This window comes from Neolamprologus brichardi, chromosome 18 (assembly GCF_056152115.1).
Source record: "Neolamprologus brichardi isolate AB-2024 chromosome 18, ASM5615211v1, whole genome shotgun sequence".
Classification (NCBI taxonomy): Eukaryota; Metazoa; Chordata; class Actinopteri; order Cichliformes; family Cichlidae; genus Neolamprologus; species Neolamprologus brichardi.
The window spans coordinates 23913792-23933297 of record NC_142121.1 but is presented as its reverse complement, the minus strand read 5'-3'; the positions used below and the strand labels follow the sequence as shown (position 1 = coordinate 23933297).

The 19506-nt window shown below is 40.8% G+C and overlaps 2 protein-coding genes across 4 annotated transcripts in view; both read right to left on the bottom strand.

Annotated features, from left to right (window-relative positions):
- camsap2b (calmodulin regulated spectrin-associated protein family, member 2b) overlaps positions 1-1773 on the bottom strand; it is a 33867-nt gene extending 32094 nt beyond the window's left edge. For all 3 annotated transcript variants that reach the window (XM_087831231.1, XM_087831229.1, XM_087831230.1), the window contains exon 1: positions 1094-1773. In XM_087831231.1, the coding sequence (XP_087687357.1) occupies positions 1094-1232 (139 nt within the window). In that variant the 5' untranslated portion in view covers positions 1233-1773. The remainder of the gene's footprint in view (positions 1-1093) is intronic.
- A 1247-nt stretch (positions 1774-3020) lies between these two features.
- ticam1 (TIR domain containing adaptor molecule 1) lies at positions 3021-6598 on the bottom strand. Its single transcript, XM_006786598.3, has 2 exons — positions 6555-6598; positions 3021-6101 (listed from the first exon to the last, which is right to left on the bottom strand). The coding sequence occupies exon 2, from the start codon at positions 5968-5970 to the stop codon at positions 4312-4314; it is 1659 nt and encodes a 552-aa protein (XP_006786661.2). The 5' UTR covers positions 5971-6101; positions 6555-6598; the 3' UTR covers positions 3021-4311.
- Between the last annotated feature and the right edge of the window lie 12908 nt (positions 6599-19506).

The following is a 19506-nucleotide window of genomic DNA, read 5'->3' as shown; positions in this document are numbered from 1 at the left end:
TAGTTACACTCATATGCTCAAACTTGTTGCATCCACTCAAATCATACCCCTGACCACTGCACAAGTCCTCTCCTTGAGCACTTGTACACTTAATTGTGAATCACTCATTTAGCTGAGCCACTGAATATTGAATTAAATGGGCTCCTTATAACTTTAAAGAACTATATCTTTAGGCTATATCATACTATTTTAGATATGAAAAAACTTCATTATAATCATTTAAATGTTTTTTTCCACTAAGTAAATGTGATGAAACTCATGTGTTTATGGTTTCTTTGCCATTTTTCTTCACTTTATGTAATGATAAAATTAAAGTTTTGGCACAACCTTTGGGTTTAATAATCATTAGTCAACATTTATCAGATGACCTGATGTAGAGAAAAGCAAGTTTGCCATGATTAAAAACACAATTAGCCAAAGCAGAAGAGTCTGTGCATGGTTCAGCCCACCGATTACTTCAATGATCATATTTTATGCATGTGAATAAATGCACGTGTGCATTTTATTTATAATCCATTCTTCCGGGGAGTATTTTGATTTTTTTTTTCTTTTAAGACCAAACTATTATTCTCTTAATATACCAACAAGTTACGGTCCTAAACTGAAGTTATGAGCAGAAGCTGATCCGATCTGTCCAACCTGACTTCTGCTATTGGGAATAATTAGCAGCAGGTCAGCAAAAGGTTAAACCAATAATCCTGAACCAATAGTGGAGGGATACAGTGAGGCTGATATGACATATGGACTGACTTTAGAAACCCAGCCTAATGTAACCAGGAGAGACATTATTATGGGCTCCAGCTAGTTTAAGCCTTCATATAGACTCCAGTATGGTTAAATAAGACTTTGAATGGGAAATAATGGGAAGATTTCTTGCCCTAATAACGAGGTTTAATTGTGTTTGTCTGTCACAGTGAGAGTCTGATTACAGGATGCTGTTTACAAAACAGTCTCACTTGCACACCCTCTGGTCCGACACGACAGCAGGCCTTATTATTACACATAAGATAATTATCTTAACAGCGTTTTCCACTATTCTCATCCAAAAAATAAATTTAAAAAAATGGGAAAGGAGGAGCGAGGCACCACCTACCCGAGCCGAAAGCCTTGGCCACCAGCCACGTCAGGCTGCATGATATCTTGGCCCTGGTGAAGTCGTAGTGATCGAAGCTCTTGATGGCAGGGACGATGAAGGTCCGTCTCATCCCTCTGTCATCTGCCGCATCTCCCATTGTTTCACTGTGAGGGACCCGCTGCTTTACTGCTGCTGCTGGAGGCTCAGTCAGCAGGAGTTCCTCCTGACTGCGGATAACATCCCGTCCAGAGGAATTCAATGCACCAAAATTTCCTTCTCCCAAAAAACCGAAAAGAATCAAAGGGGGAAAAAACCCAACAACTTTGGCCTGGTTTCTGAGAGCACGACGAGTTGGAAATGAAACGGCGCCCCTCGGTTCATATGAGCTCCATCCTCAGCGTTACGTTTCCGTGATAGCCTTGAACCCTGGCAGCACGGCGCAGTTTAGTGGCAGGATTTCTGAAGATTTCCTCCATTCCCTGACATTACTATCCTCCGGTCTCCCGACATAACGGAGCAGCTGTGTGGCACGGGAGGAGCGCTAGAGCCCGGCACCACGGGGCACTTCCCCGGTCACACCGAGTTGGCTGTTAGTGTTCATGCCGCTCTCCTTCTCCTTCTTTTTTCCCCTTTCCTAACTGTTTTCTCACCCTCTGTATCTCGGCGGCGTCTCCCCTGCGCTTTTCCTGCCGCACTGATCGGAGGATGGAGCGCACTGCGCACGCGCGATCCACCCACCCAGTCTGCTCAGTCCTGACAGGAGTCGCCACAGTGTAATATAAACCAAGGTGGAGTTAACTAAATCCCAAATGTTGTTTCCAAGCAGAAATACACTTCCAGCTAGTTCAACATGTTCTCCTAATGCTGTGAGGCCAGCTTATAGGAAGGCGATCCGCAGTTCACCGAAGTGTTAGGAGATGAGGACAGAATTATTAGCATCCCACCTCAAAAATGTGCTTAAAATATTCAATCAGTGGTGTGCACAGTCTCCCACAGTGTGATGTTATAGTACGACCGTCTGTCGCTACAGACATAGTATCATGTTACATACTGTTGGCATCCTTACAAAATGTACACAGAAACCTGACAATGTGATGTGGAAGAAAATTTATAATCAGAAGAAGGCTCTGAGCTTCTTCTCAGTTGGCTCAGTGGGTAGATTGGGTCATCTAACAATTGAAAGGTCAGTGGATTGATCTGTTGCTTCTCCAGTCCACATACCCAAGTATTCTCGGGCAACATACAGAGCCTCAGGTCCAAACTGGGAGCTGGTTCCATGGCAGCCTGAAAGCTTAAGGCTTTGCCTCCCATTCTACTTTTAGAAACTCTAAAAACCACAGGTAAGCCCACAGTCTGAAAGCAAAGTGCTCTATTACACTTACGTGATAGAATGACATCTTTAAGATATGTGACCTTCAGACCATTCAGGACTCTGTATGTGAGGAGAGGGACTTCAAAGCTACCTCTGGATATTACAAAGGCAGATAAAGAGATCCTAACATGAAAAGCATACGATCTCTCTTTCTAGTTTCTGTCAGCACTCTTACTTACATTTGAAACCAGCTGGATGATTGTTATTGGGACCTCACAGTAATAAGAAATTACAATAATCCAGCCTGGAGGAAATGTGGGTTTTTCAGCATCACCCTGAGACAGGATGCTCATAACTTTGACAATATTGTACAGAAGAAAGAAGACAGTCCCAGTACACCACCACCAACGTCTGCTACCTTATAATAAACGCCAAGAAGAATTATCAGCTTTTCAACATTTTGTTTGAAAACTGAAAATAGAGAACATATAAATAGAATTAATAGCAGAAATGCTGCATTAGATTTCAGTGCCTGGTGAATATACGTGATGCGACACAACTCACATGCTAATAATCAACATTTTGATTTTGACTGTGTGGAAATAATGTGAGAACTATTATTATCTTCAGTTTATTTAAAATAGATTTATATCACAATAAAGTGCAAAAAGCAAATGTTTCTCATAACCTTCTGAAGTACGTCAGTGGTTCAAAGCGTACGGACTAAAATTCTTACATGACAAAAGTTCAGGTCATAACAACTTGAGATGCTTTCTTAGCAACTGAGACTGAGGATCAGTCACAGAAGACAAAAGTACCATGAAATAAAGCACAGATGTGTTTGACAAAGACATCATCATCATCACCACCACCAGTAAACTCTTTGATATTACATCAGAAAATGCGATACAAAAGGAGAACTTAAATGAAATATCAATGACACTAACAGTAAATCTATAAAATAAAAAATAAAAAAAAAAGAAGAATCAGCAGAACTAAAAAGACATTTGGAAATGTACGTTTCTTTTGAAAGGTTTTAAAAGTTTTCCCTGGTAGTTTGTTTTGACATGAATATGACCTGATCAGCAAGTTCTTTAAAATCATCTTTCCAACCAATCACCGTTTGTCAACAAGTTGCTTCTTGTTGCATTTTTTTCCCCTTCATTTCAACTTAATCATCATCCAAATGTTACACATCTGTTCCAAAGTTTACACAGCAATTTCCTCCCCTCCCCACCAACCAGTCCTGCAGGTGGCTGCCCTTCCCTGAGCCTGGTTCTGCTTTTTCTTCTCGCAGTCACCAAGTGCTTGCTCAGAGAGGGTCGTCTGATTGTTGGGGTTTTCTCTCTGTTATTGTAGGGTCTTTACCTTACTGTATAAAGCACCTCGAGGCGGCGCTATATAAGCAAAACTGAATTGAATTGAACTGATTACATTTGGCCATACTCAAATCAGCACTTGAGATGAATATGGAAATTATATTAAAATTACTTTTTGGACAGTGACTATGTAACATGACTGCAGTCATGGGAACGGATGAGAAGTGTGTAAGAGTGCTGCACCCTAGTGTCTGCAAAGAGCTCATACAGCTGAAGAGGTTAAAAAGGAAGCCTCTCTTATTAGTCAGTAGATGGCACTCCTATGCCAATTATACCATAAAATGGCCCTGCTCTGTTCAGCATACTCTATCACTACTACACTGTTTTCATGTACTTAATGGCTCTTTTGCTGCTCTATTGGGATTTCTTTCGCTGACAGGTTTGATTGCACTGACGTAAACTACAGCAAATAAATTCCTCATAGTGGTCGTTACAGCTTTAACACTTTAGTGTTCAGGAAAAACATGAATACTTCTTTCATTCTCAGCATATAAACTGATGCGACACGTGCCATAAAATGTCCAGCTTCACTGCTCCCCCTTTGTTTAATTGGAATCCTCCCTGTTTGCATTTCCACCCAAATCCACATTCATTCGGGAGTCGTTACCAATCATAATGTAGTTAGCATTTTCAATATGAATGTTTGGCTGTGGGTGCCACGCAGCCGTCGGGGGCCCTGGTCGAAGGTTTGGTTCTACTGAGATTGTCAGATTGCTTATTTTATTTAAATGCTTCATTGTCTGTTTCTGAGCTTTCTCCTGTTTCCAGATCCATCTCTGTCTTTTAATTTTTGCAGGCAACAACGACTTTTGGATCTTTTTCTCAAAGTTCTTTCTCTCTTCAAGTGGATTCACTCCCTGCAGCACCATAGGCATATCCTGTTTGGGCATGCAGTTCTCTCGTGGCAGCAGAGGGATCACAGTGTTGTACTTATGGGCCTTGTTTATAGAGTTGACGAAGGCAGCGTTCGCCTTTAGATCCAGCATGCAAGTGTTGAAGTTGCGGGTAAGCAGCAGCAGGGTGAAGGCTGAGTTGTTGATGGCGTCCTCCATGCTCTTTATAGTGGTCTTTCCGGGGATGGAAAAGTCAGAGAAAGTCGCACCTTCAAATTCACCACCAATGACTGCTTCTATTTTCTCCTTTATGCTTTCGGCCATATCTGAATCTTCCGGTGCATGCAAGATAACAAATGCATAAAATATTTCTTCTTCCTCTTCTTCCACAGCTTTGCTTTCGTGTATTTCTCCAGGAACACTCGTCTTCGGTAGTTTAGGACTTGGCGTTTTTGTTTGATTGTCTGATTTTGTGTCACTCTCATTGCTCATTAGTGATGCTGCTGCTGCTGCTGGTGTGCCATACTTACTTGAGTCTTGTTTTGGGTCAAATGGAGGAGATCCAGTGGTCTCAGGCTGAGCTTCAGATGACTGAGGTGGCTCGGTCACATTTTGTGCTCTGTTTTCTTTAACGCTGAGGACGGGAGGATTCGATTTGGGGTTTCCTGGGTTCCCTGGAGAGGTTCTGTGTGCTTGAAACAAGATTGTTGAGGGCATACTTATCTCCAGATGAGTAGGGTAAGAGGGCATTGAGGGGAGATTTGCACTGAGGGGGCTGGGAAGAGATGAAGCTGATGAAACCTGAGATTTTTCCACGCTACTGAGAAGATTGGAGTCAGGCTCTGCCCTCTGATCACTGGAAGGGGACATCCACTCTGCACACTCGGGCCCACAGACATTTTTAGCTTCCTCCAGGAATTTATAGTCGTATAGCCCCAGGTCATTACCATTTCTTGTTTTTACACAGTCACTAGATAGAGCTCGCTTGTATGCCAGATTTCTCAGCAGTGGATCACACAGCCTCTGCTCTGTCAAAACTTTAAAAACATGAGCCAGCTCTGCCAACGATTCTCCCGTTAAGGCTTCAAAAAGACCGCAATGAGATCCAAAATCTTCTAAATTGCCTCCTCTCATCTGACACTTCTCGGCCACATGCTTAGCGAGGGAGCTGTCCGTCAACATCTGGAGTTTGTCGAGAGCTTCCACCTCCTTGTCGAGGACGATGAGACACAAGGCGTGTATGATTTTATCTTCAGGAGAGTCACCCAACTGGAATGTCAGACTAAGGAGTCGTTCTGAAGGTGTCTTAACAAGAAGGTCAAAGACATCCCTTAGTCCTGTCCCATGGTTGGCTCGGCTCTCGAGACTCATTTTCAACTTCACCTGTGAGCCAGCGTGTAACAAAGTCGATAGGATCACATGTGGCTGTCAAGCATAACCATTCTCAGTTCTTCAGGGACTTGAGTTGCTGAAGAAGTGCCGTTTCCTGTATGTTCCTCTTTCTTTAGGCATAAAAAAAGAAAACGTGTCAGAAATCACAGAGCTAACGCGTGGTCACAACATGATGTGCTTCAACTGTATTCAAAAAGTAACTTCAATGAATTTTAATACATCAAGCTTAGCATTTTGTCTCCCTTTTGTGATCTTTCATTATTCGTCTTTGGATTATGTTCTGTAGAGGTAAAATAAACTTTCATCTGATCATTTTGGACTAAAACTACGGAAATCAGGAGCAGCATCATGTTCCAAAAGCTATGACTGAGCTATGTGTGTGTTTCTAGCTCAAAATAAGGAAGTCCCAAAGAGTGCTTTTCTGCTTCAGTTAAGTTTTCAGATAGAAACTTTTTTATCTTAAAATCCAAAAACAAGGCTCTGAGAGACCGATGATTCCTCAGAATAACCCTAGCCTCTAAGTCTCCTCAAACTTCTACACTAAACTTTTCCAGTGAACGTACCTGCTGAAGTTGTAGGCCTCTGCCAGCCTGAAGTAATTTTGGAGGACATACTGATGATGTCACAGCTTGCGAAGTACGGGAGCTCAAGAGGGACAAAAGACTGAAGCAGGAAGAAGCCTCAATCCCAACTGAGATTACAGCTCTCCCGTGGGTTCTCCATATTACAGAGCTGTACCATCCTTAAGAGACTCTATTTATAATATAAACATTTAACACTTTAACATGTATTTTTCATATAGTATGGTAACTTTTTCATACAGTTTGAATCTGCCAAGTAGACAAAGAAAAAAAAATCTCTTCTTGTGGGGAAGTGTGGAAGTCTTGAGCACAATGGGCGTACAAGAGAGGAGGAATTCTGGCATTTTCCCCTCTCGGCTGAGAGGCAAGTGTATTTTTATCCTCAGAGGAAACCTCCAACCCTGTATTTACCAGGGGTGGGGTCACACCAGGCACACTGAAAACCAAGATCAAGTCCTTCAATGCAGCGCAGACACAGAGCCTCTCTGTTCTGAGTGCAGAGAGCAGTATGTGATATGTTTACTGCACGTAACCATTTCTGAAGGATTAATGTGACTCTATAGGAAGTGTGGTTTTTATGCCTTCCTTAAATATCTCAAGACTGGAGTTTCAGTTTCTTTATGGAATAAGACACATAGCACACACACACACACACACACACACACACACACACACACACACACACCCTCCTCTGTAACTGACAGCAAGCCAAGAAAACCAAGAAACCATATGAATGATACATTTAATCTACACTCACTGGCCACTTTATTAGGTACACTTTGCTAGTACTGGGTTGGGCCCTCTTTTGCCTTAAGAACAACCTTTATTCTTCATGATACAGGTTCAACAATGTCCTCGAAATAGTCCTCAGAGATCCACCGCAGGACTGAAGTGTGGTTACTGTGGAGGCCTTTTGAGTACAGTGAACTCGCTGAAACCAGTTTGAGAAGAAGCCATCGGAAAATGGGTACACTGCAGTCATAAAAGGATGGACATGGTTAGCAAGAACAGTCAGACTGTGGTGTTTAAAGGATGCTCCCACACCATTACACCATCACCACATTAATCAAGACAGGATGGATCCATGTTTTCATGTTGTTTACAGCAAGTTCAGAACCGACCATCTAAATGTTGAAGTTGAGACCCATCAGACCAGGAAATGGTTTTCCAGTTTTCTAGTGTCCAACTTTGCTGAGCCCATGTGAAGTGTGACCTCAGTTTCCTGTTCTCAGTGTGGTCTTCTGCTGCTGTGGCCCAGTCTGCTTCAAGGTTTCACCTGTTGTGTGTTCATCTGCATACCTTGGCTGTAACAAATTTGCATTTGTGTTCCTGCTGCCTTCCTCTCAGCTTAAAATAGTCTTTCCTTTCTCCTGTGATCTTTTCCATCAACAAGACATTTTCAGTCAGAGAATTTCTGCTCACTGGATATCTTCTCTTGTTTGGACCATTCTCTGCAAAACATAGAGATGGTTGTGTGGGACAGTCTCATTACATTAGTAATTTCAGAAATACTCACAGCAGCCAATCTAATACCAATATCCATGCTACTGTCACTTAAATCACATCTCTGCCTCATTCTGATGCTCACTTTGAACTTTACAAGGTTGTCTTGAACATGTCTACATGAAAAAGCCCAAAGATACTAATAAATGACAAAAGAATCAGTGAGACTCAATTGTATTGATTATGTAACACAAGATGGGTTCTGTAACATTTTCCTGATTCTGAATCATGTTTAGAATCAAAACTGAGCCATTTTAAAGTTTTAATCAGGCTACATAAACCGACAGGTCACACAGAATATAGTGTAACACCAGCAGACAGGGGAGGTGGAGCTTTATAAAGAAAATGCCCCAAAGTTTTTACTTAAACATGAAGGAGGGCAGATAAATATTTAAGCAACCCGCGTATTGTGCGTACCGTGATGCAAATACAGCATCAGAAAGTGGTTTAGTTTACTAATGTCAATCCAGACTTGTTAACAGCTTTGTGGCTTCTGTGTACATTACCAGCTTTGCCATGAAGAGACAAAAGAGACTCTGTAATAGAGTTAATAAATGAAAGATTCAGTGAGGGATTTGTTGTCCACAGAGCTCATGAATATGATGATTTTAGCTGGAAGTGCGCCCAACTGAGACTGCCTTTCAGAACCCATCTTTATACGTCAGAGACAAGTCGGTGTACACTGTACGTGCTATAAAATCATCTAGTGTATAGTTAGCAGCATACGTGACTCTTGGAGTTGTGACTTGATTTAATGTTAACAATAATAATGAACAAATATGTGTTCTTTATGCTGAAATTTAGAAAAGGTGAAATATGGAACATTTTGTGACACTTAAACAAATCTTTTCCGGTTTCAGGTGCAATTGAGGTTTTAACTGAGGTATGTAATGAATAGAAAATGTAAAACCTTGAATTAAATACTGTTAATTCACATTTGTTAGGATACTGAGGGGGAAAAAAGGTAGCCATAGTGTTTTTAATGTCACAGAAAGAATCTGAAGAAAGTATTAAAAAAAGCTGGATGCCCTTAGGATCCTTTTCACACATATGTTATATATATATTTTCTTATAAACTCTCACACACCATTAAATGCCCTTGTATAAGATTTGCACGCAAGGTTTGCTCCACACACACACACACACACACACACACACACACACACACACACACACACACACACACACACACACACACACACACACACACACACACACACAGCCTCGGGATCATCCTCAGTCTGTTACGTAACACACTGCCAAACGTCCATCTTTATTGAGGACAATTCTTCTAACGAGAGACACGCTCTCCCAGCAGCTGTGTTACTCAGCCTGCCAGTAAATTTGCCTTCACCTGCAGGCAAAATCATGTAGTAAGAGGCTGTGTCAGTTCTGCAAAACCCGACATCGCACAGGAAACATGACGTGGTTAGCCACACATGCAACTCTCCCTTTATCAAAGCTGAAATGCAAACATGTGTATGTCTACGTGTTTGTGAGCGTGTTTTCTGGCCGTGGGAGAGCGAGAGGCCCCGGGGGACACACAGAGGGGTCACATATAAGAGGCTTTAGGGCAGACAAGTGAAAAGGGGGCCCTTCCTTGGACAGAGACTAAAGATTAGGATGAAAGACATATGAGTGTGTATGGAGCGAGTTGGAGGGGTTGGTGGGGGTGCCTCTATTTTTTATGTCTCACCCACTGCTGCATCTCTCACACGGGCCATTCAAAATGAGCAGGAAGTAGACGACAGATAAGATAGCGAGATAGGTGCCTAGCGAAAGACAAAGTGAGACCCTGACTGATCGATAGGCTCTTTAGAATTCAGTTTGCGAGAGACCCAGGAGAGGCCGCGCAATGCACGGCTCTTTTTCCCAGCCACCTGATTCGTCACACATGCTAAGAGAATTTAACACACTTGCTCCTGGCGAGCAAATATATTCTCCGCACACATGTACATGAGAAGACGTGCGCATACAAAGCCATGCACTCATTCAAACAAGCACCCCACAACTGCCCACCCACTGTTTTTGGCCTCCACTGGAACACTGAAAGAAACACCTGCGTTACTGCCAGTGCTCCACTCTGAGGGAAAGTTTTGCATTTTTCTGCATTTGTTGTTTAAAGCAGCATACAGCTTTAAAAGCTTACGTAACAGTTTATTTTGTTCAGATTAAGATAAAGGTTATGGATGGATGGGTGCAGCTTTAGGTAGCCTACACACATTCAGGCGTGTTCTGTGTATCAAGGCAAAAATAAACTATCACATACTGAGGCTAGTTTATGCTGTTGACAAAGCGAGCCAACAGATCTGAGCTAATGTGACAGTTAACTAGCATTAATTCAGGAGCAAAAGTAAATGAAGCGGGCCTGCGGACACGACAGGGGAGTGCAACGGGGATGGGAAGATGTGTGTACTGTACCACACTGGACCATGCTTGGATGAGCATGTAGGCCATGCCAACAACAATGCATAATACAGCCTCTGGTGATGGGGGGATGGATACACACACACAGAGCTCCCACCTTACCTCATGCGCACACAACACGCAGACATTCACTCGTGCAAGCGCACGCACACAAGCTCACACGCATGCACAGACATTGACGGTGATGCGGCATGGAGCAGTTTATGCTCATATCAAAAGAAAGTCTTTGATCAGTGTGACAGGAAGGGCACTCGCCCCAAAGGAATTAGCTAACTCTCCTGCCTTGCACAAAAAAAAGCACATCCACAATAAATCAGGCGTGCTTGCATTTGCAACAGAGGGGAGAGAACGTTTGATATTTAGCTTCATTAATATGCTAAATGTATGAATATGATTTGTTCCAGTTCACTGTCCAGAGTAGCATGTCCATAGTGCCATGATAACCATAAAGAGCAGAATGTGCAGAAATTCAGGTTGCATGTATAATCCGCTCAGTTTAACAGCCTGTTACTCTGCACAAGCAATTTACATACAGCTTTTAAATTAGTACCACTTTTATTTCTCCTAAAAAAATGTCCTGACACGGAGAATACTTTTAAAAGAACCCCCGATTTTGTTTATTTTTGCTTGCTGGAGCGTTTCACCGTTATAAGATACAGTTAAGGTGATGTAATATTTCCTCTTAGTATATAAAATTGAAGATAATTAATTAGGAACAGTTTGATACTTAGGTTTTATTGCTTAATGTTAATAAGAAGATTACAACATTCATGTTTGTCACTTAGATTTGAGGCCACGAACTGGAGCTGTTTAGCTTTGCTTAAGTTAGCAGATAACTTAACCCTTTAAGACCTACCATAGAACCAAGTCCACCGGAGCTTATCTTTATATTTTTACATGCTGTAGAGCCATTTTTGGAAGCATTTCAAGTTGTTATACACCAATACAACCGTTATAGCCCAAATGTTAATAATATGTATGCATTAAGTCTATAATAACAACATAAATTGAAAAAAAGTGCAATAAACTACAAAAAAAAGAAAATTGTTTTTGGGGTTTTTTTTACATAAATTTCTAGTTAGAGAAATTTCAGAGGTTTATCCCTCAAAACTGTAAATACAAAAAAGTTGCACAAAATAGTTTCCAACAACAGGAAATGTATTTTGAGTGTCTTCATAGTTTTATTTTTGAGCTACACCAACTTTTATATACTGCAGGAAAAACAAAAATAAATAAATAAATTTAAAAAAAGCATGTGCATAAAAAGAAACTATTTCCAGCAGTGCAATTTGAGTTCTAAGCATCCCAGAAACTATTCAGAAAAGCATGAAGTCAAACATGACTTTTAAAAACACCAGTATAGGCTTATAAGGCCCCAAAGGTAAAAAACAAACAAACTATATTCTCTGCGAAATGACGTCACTTCCGGTTTCGGGCAGGTAATGGTGGACATGCCATAGTTTGCGCTGAGGTCTGTTCCAACTTAGGAAGTGTTATGAACAGCTGATCAGATTGGCACAGCCTGTTTCTGGAATATTATATTTTTGTTGCTGCAAGTGCTTTTTATGCATTTTTTGCAAAGCCATATGTGGAAGGAAACCGTGACTTAGGACAAGCTGATGGCATAAGATGTAAGTACAACTCCTCCGGTTTCATATGCAAAAAAAATTATTGCGCTAGCTTACTTGGTTCCGGTTCTACAGGGATTTAAAAATAGGTATGCAAAATTGAGTGTGCTGCTCCGAACGGCTTTAAAGGGTTAAGCACTCAGTGCCCCTCCGGCCTCCTTCAACCACTATCTATGCCATGGTCTCACATCACGTTAGATTTCGTCAGCAGTTTATCCATGTCCTCAGAAAAACAGTAATCCTAACATTAATTGCACTAGTGTACATGGTTCCGTGTTCTGGGAATCCATCCTACCTGAAATAACATCCTACCCAATGGTTCTGCGCAGACTCGGTGCATGCGCACAACACCAACCCCAATTAACTTCTTTTTCTCTCACCTATCCGGAATATTTCTTATGGTTATGGTTATGGTTAGGGGCAGGGTTAGGTTTAGTCGCAAGTCACCATCAAATTATAATATGGGTAGGACGTTTTGTCAGAGTAGGATGGTTTCTCAGAACACCGGTTCTACAGGGATTTAAAAATAGTTACACAAAACAGAGCGTGCTGCTCCAACGGGTTTTAAAGGGTTAAAGAAAGAAAATGATAGAACAACCTAATAACCATAACTTTTTGTTTTTTGTTTTTCAGTTCATAAGTTATATATAAAATAAACAAGCATATATATTTATTTATGAATTACACACCTATGAGAATGAGCAAGTCTAAATATTTTCTCTACTCTCAGCTAAGCTAAGCTAGCTTCTGCCTGACTATAGCTTAGCTGTTTTCAATCTCTTAATCTAGTTATAGTAAACAAAGTAAATATATAATAATATTATTATATGATAATGCAGCGGTAGAATTAGTCCATATTGTAATTATACTGCTGTTCCTCAATAATTTGTAACTTTTTATAACTTAAAATTTCAAGATAACCACTTGAGTTATGTATCTAGCTTACATAATTTCAAACAAAAAACAAACACAAAAAATAAAAAATAAGCATCTTGAAATTACATGTTGTTTCTAAATGAGTAAGACTTAGAGATACTAACTTGAAAATTAGATTTTTGTGGCGGGAACAAGCTTCCAAACTATACACCAAGAGGGCTGGCAGTTAGCCTTTGACTGATAAGTAGCTAACCTAGTGAAATTTAAACACTTATATTTATATATAAATAAATAAACCAAAGCAAAAAACAAGAAAATGTTGCATTTTATTTTTTGCAATATAGTATTGTATTATACTTTTTTAATACAATTGGATTTCTAACAGGAAACATGTTAACACCTGGCTATTGTTTGGTTATGGATCTATGACAGGATGCTAACAGCAGATGATAATAGCATAGTTAAAACAAAAACTTTAAATAAACTTATAGAAATTTACACCAGAAGGTTGTGGTGGTTGGCAGTGACAATTAGCTACAAAGTAGCTGCTGCTTCAAATTCTCTGCTATTTCTTATTGGTGTAGGAAGTCAACATTTTTGTTTAATTGTACCACATGATTCATTAATACTTTCATGTTTACGTTAAAAGAAATTTAAAAAGAACTAGCTATGAGCTCTAATTGGGGGATAAAGTAGGATTTGGCAGCTAGGATAACCCTGAAGGCCTTTACACAAAAAGCATGCTGTGAAAAAGCAACATGAGATCTGAACTTCCTGTGTAATGAAATGTGAAAAAATGAACTTAACATCAAACCATGACGAGCTGGTTTCTAAACAAGAAAAATACAAAACAGATTCATATAATTCAAAATAGAAGGCAGTTTCGTACATACTTTAGGATGTCAGTCCAGCAGTTTGAGCTCTTGTTGGCAGAGTTAGGACCACATCTGAGGAGGCAGAGAAATATTTTCAGACAGCCGATTGACACCAAGCAGTGTCTAGCTGTATGTCAGAGGTAAGTATCATTGTATATTCAGTACCAGTGTATGTTTTGCACTAGTAGGTCACTTGCTGCCAAATACAGTGATCTGACTGGTCAGCTCTATTTATTCGGATCCGATAAATCGAGCTAAATGCCACAAAAAAATCATCCAGCGAAATCAGGCTGTATTATGAATAGGTGAGTCCAAAACATATTTTTATGCATCAGTTGTGTAAAGGCCTTATGACAGGGTCACTTAGAAATATGTCATAATAATTTTTTATATTGAGCTGCAGTGAAGTTACATTTCTATTCAAGCTGTGTGAAATTATATTACATCCTTATATGTGACCTGTGCTGCTGCAGCTGCTCTGAGAGTCACTGTTGTTTAGCCAAAGAAATTCAACACGATATAAGCAGAGGTTACATAATCATGCTGGTTTTCCAACCCTGTACAGTTTAAAGCTTGTGCAAAGGATGAATTCGGTAAGTGAATCTAATCAGCATCATCATCTTAAATTTAAATTGCTGTCTGCTGCCCTTGATTTAATCTAGCATTGAGCATGAACAACACAATCTGCTCTGCACCAGTTCAACATAGTACATTTCCATAAATGTAACCAGTTTAGCCTGCACTAACTGCCTCATATTTTCATGTAACCTTTGAGCAACACAAAATTAGTATGGTTCAGTTTGTTTTGCAAGATATTCACAGAATGGGGGAAAAAACCCCAACCTATAGCAACACATTCAACAGCCAATTAAAACAGTAAAGAAATATAGAATTAAACCAGAATTAGTTTACCAAACGTCAGTGCTTACCTTTGGAAATCATTTGTTCTGTCTTCTTTCTTAGTCTGGCACATAGTCCATTCAGCTAGCAGACTCACTGTGCTCTGAACAGAAACAGGATGCAGTATGTGTTTGTTAAGCTGTTCGAAAAGTCGCATCTAAAAAAATTGCTCTTAAAAGAACTATAGATGCTGAAGTACAGCATGTGGAAACTTAATGACAGCTGTACTGTCAGAAGAAGGAACGGGTGGAGGGATCCAGATTCATATTCAGATGACTTTATTAATCCCAAAAAAGGGAAATTTGTACCTGTTCACATAGTCAAACTCACACAAACCTGAGAGTGTGTGAGGTCGTGGGGTGTCGTTACTTTCTTATTACAGAACAAGTATCTCCATGCCGTCAGCTGAAAGCATCACCAAGCTGCAGCGCACGAAAATGTGCTCACTCCACAGTATTAAGTATTAATCTGCCTATCTGCTTTAAATGTTCATTAGCCAAAAATGCCAGCACATTCGGGACTATTTTAGCCCCTAAATTTAACCCCTTCTATTCTTTTCTACTTCGCTATAACCTCTAAATGAAACAGGAAGCTCCGCTGAGGGGATTCCCCCATTTATATAATCTGTGATATAGCCTATATGAGAGCTAATTTCTTCCCTCCTCTATTTCTCCTCTTTTCCCCCCTTCATTCAGCCTCTTTTTAGTGTGAGAATTCCCCCGCCCCCCAGTTTATAGTGATGGTCAAATTGATGGCTCTAATTCTATCCAATGAAAAAAGGTTGTTAAATGTTATTAAAGTCACCCACCCAAAGCAGGGGAGAAAGGAAGTGAAAGAATAAGAACATGGTGAAGAGGAGAGGAATTAAAACTTGCTTTGTATCGGCAATGAAGAAAACTAAAAGAATAAATGGACCCAATCTGGCTGCACTTGGTGCTAGAATGGCTGCCCATCCAAAAGCCCATGCCCAATCCACCATGTCACTTTTGTCCGTCTCCAAACCCTGCGGATGCTCTGCTTTTATAGCAGATGCACAGAACCAAAGGATGTGAGGCGTGAAAGCAATGGGAAATTCATTACATATTCCTACCCCCCTCCGTTCACCATAATCACCACAATTAGCAGACATCTGCAGTGACTCCAAAGCTGGGAGTGTATTCAGGCAATCAGAGCAGCTTCACCGACAGCACTGACTGCAGCCCCCTCTGTGATGGGCCTCATCCTGAAGGGAAGCATTCCATTAGAAACTCAGTGATTAATTGAGACGCCGAATTCGCTTCTGGCATCGAGAACGAATGAAACCCAACAGGAGGCATCCATGATGGCAGAGCCGCGCACGGGATTGCGGTCCAGAGTTGGCGGGGACTTTAACATAGTGTCGATGGTGTTAGATGAGGCGCTCACGCTGTTGGTTCGCAATTATCAGTATGAGAAGAATTACTAGAAAACAGCTATGTTTTCTGACCCATCAAGTAAACAAAACCTGTGTGTGTCTAACGATAACCCGGATTTTATAGGTACTTACGGATATTGGTATTATCCCCCGTGCTCTGAGAAACCTGGAATCCAGATTCCTGAAATCCACTAAAGCCTTTTATGTTGTTTAGCTGTAGATGTATCTTGTATGTAAAGGACATTTTAAAGGAACTGTTTAACTTAAATGTGAAGCACCGGCTGTCAGACATTTGCTTAGCATAAGATAAAAGCAGGAATCTAAAATAACTTTTCCAACCAAATGATGCTGATCTGTACTACTGTGTGTTATTTCTACCCTTCACTTGTAAATCTCTAGAGATGTTGGTACATTTAGACTCCCTGTGTTTATACTTCTTGACCTAAGCAAAGTTAACACTCTCAGTTTACAGCTATGAAGCGTCAAGCTTTTCAAATCTCTGCGAGAAAACGGGCACATTCTTCAAAATGTCAAACTATTCCTTTAAGACGTCTCTGATTGGATGATTATCAAAAGTGTTGGGTGGCCCACTGTATGTTCTCCATCTGTAGTGGATGACAGCATGTTAGACAGCTCATTACTGAAGCAGTTGGAGATGTCACTCTTACTAGGCACAGTATGGAACATCCACGGCTTTAAGCCTCAGCTTGTCATGAAAATTAACAGTAACACATTGGACTCTTATCATCTTGCCTTGAGTCCGGCGCCGGCTCGTTTCCCGGATCGCGCGGCACGTGGACGTAAGTGTAAATACGTACATCAGTCGAGCTTACGCGGGCGCAGCTGCAATTGAGCCTCATTGTCCTCGGAAAAAAGCCAGCTTTTTATAAACTCAGCAGACAGGCATGTTGTCACACAGACGAAAACACATTTGGAGTTTATTAGATTCATCTGCAGGAGATGAAATCATCCAGAACAGTTGAATGATTATGTGTATCACTTTATAAATGGTTTTTAGTAACGACTGATGCATTATTTAGAGAAACACCACACTATAACAAATGCTCCAAACAATCCAAAGGAATCCTTTTAATTTTCCTGTTTTATTTCTTTACAGTGAGTGTTTTTCTCCAAATGCACAGAGTACACGCTTGATATTTGCCAAACGTAGCTTTTCCTCCTCATATGCAAAGCTGACGTACTTTGTATTCTGCAGATTTTAAAATGTGCATTATTTACATCAGATGTGATTATGCGTCCGCAATGGATTTCAGTGCTTCTTGGCACATCACTACGTATCAGTAGAATAACATGAAAGCCAGCCACCGCAAAATGTACGGCAGTCGTCCCGCTGCTTGCGTGTGTCCTAATGAGATACAAACAAAACATAAGACCACTCGTCAAAGCACCGTTCAGTGAACTCATGCTCAAAATATCCACATGGTGACGTAAAATTAGAGGATTTTGTACAGCATCGAGCGTTGTTTGTTTGAGGAAGTTGGAGCTAACCTATAACACCGAGTGGTGCAGTGGTTAGTGCTGTCATCTCACAGCAATGAGATGACAGCGCTGGGTTTGAATCCACCAGCTCGTTGGGATTTTACTTTACTCTGGCTTCCTCTCCCTCCACAGTTAGAAGACACGTTCTTAGTTATGTTGTGATTCTAAATTAGTCATCTAGATTGTCAACCTAGGCTAGCTTTTAAGAAACTTAAATGTGCTTAACTAGAAGTACAAAGCAGAATAAAATGGAAGGGCTCAATGAAAGTACAAATACCTTAAAAAATCAACTGATTTTAAAACTGCTCTTGCATTAGTGTGCACTTTCTACCAGTGTAAAAACACAAGCAAACAAAGAAGCCTTAAGTTTGGAGTTATTATGTGATGTATGTAATGAGTAAATGTGGGGTGTTTTTTCTTCTTTTAAATGAGGCTTTAAATTTGTATCTGTGGTTATAAATGTTAACACGCTAGTAAGAGCATTCAGACCCAGTGTAGAGCTCTGTGATAAACAGATCGAGTAGTTCATCGAATTAAGCGTCGACAAAAAGAGTCTTTTCAGTTTGTCTTTGACAACAAGGCCGTTTTCAGCTACTATTACTGTGCAAGTTTATCATGTTAAACCTGCATTTATTAATCACCGAAAAGACTCTTTCCTGGTGAAGTCAGCAGAACTGAAAAGGACTTTCATGCAAAAAAAAACTAACCCACCCACCCCGAAACCCTGGGATTTCACACATATACTACCCCTCTCACAGAACAGAGCTGACCCTAACCAAAGCAGAAAGACAAGTGGGGGGCCCCAGTGCAAAACTGATGAAGAGGACAAGCACATCAGACGCCGCACAGGTCTTTAGGAGGAAGTTTCATTAAATAGCAGTGCTGTTGTATGATATCTTGTCTTGTTTGGTGTTGGGTTTGGTTTAGCTCACACAATGTGTTTGTAGAACACAGGAGTGGTGTTCGCTAAAAATGGACCACTGAAACAATCGTAAACAACTAATGACATGTAATTCTGTGAATTCAGTGTCTTTTGCACTTCTGATGAATTCCACGTCATATCAGATCAAATACAAAAGGAAGCTCAGCTAAAAGGTAACCCTGAACTTTAGATTTCACTGTACCTTGTCAAAAAGGGGCACCCGGGTTCTTTAAAGTCACCGAGAACCATGAGACGCTTTGGTTAAAAAGGAAAGATGAATTGCACCGACTAAGGAATTATAAGGTTTTCACACCATAGCAGCCGCACGCATAAACACCCACGTGGTTAGATTTGTGAAAGAGCTGTGATTGAAGCTGGGGCTAAATTAAGAGGAAAGACAGATTAGAAGCTTAACGGAAATCAAGCCAAGGCTGTTGCTCTCATTTGGATGTTGGAAATTAGACCGAATAGTGAATAAATCTAGGTGCTTTACTTTCGAGAGCACCGTTCCCACCAGTTATGCAAATTAGCCTTCAAAATGCACACAATAATCGAATGATGTGGCGCTTTGTTTGGAGCTTTGAGCGTGCTTATTTTATAGGTTTAACAGGGACGAGAGCGGTGCCTCCTCGTTTTGCGGCTTCTTCGTGGCTGTCGTAAAATCGTAGGGCTACAATGAAACGGGGTGTGATCCTCCACTTGGTGCTTCCTTCCTTCTAGCATGGGTCTGGGCCTTATAAAGGCCTGTGTGGTGTGCCACAGACACGCCGCCTTTCTGCTGTGTGGAGAAATGTGTTCAATCACCATGGCTACTGGACAGACCCCTGCTGTGGTTATTAGGATTTCTCTGTCTGCTCGCACAGGTTAACCACTCACTGTCTGTGTTATGGATGCAAATGTGAGTGAGCGT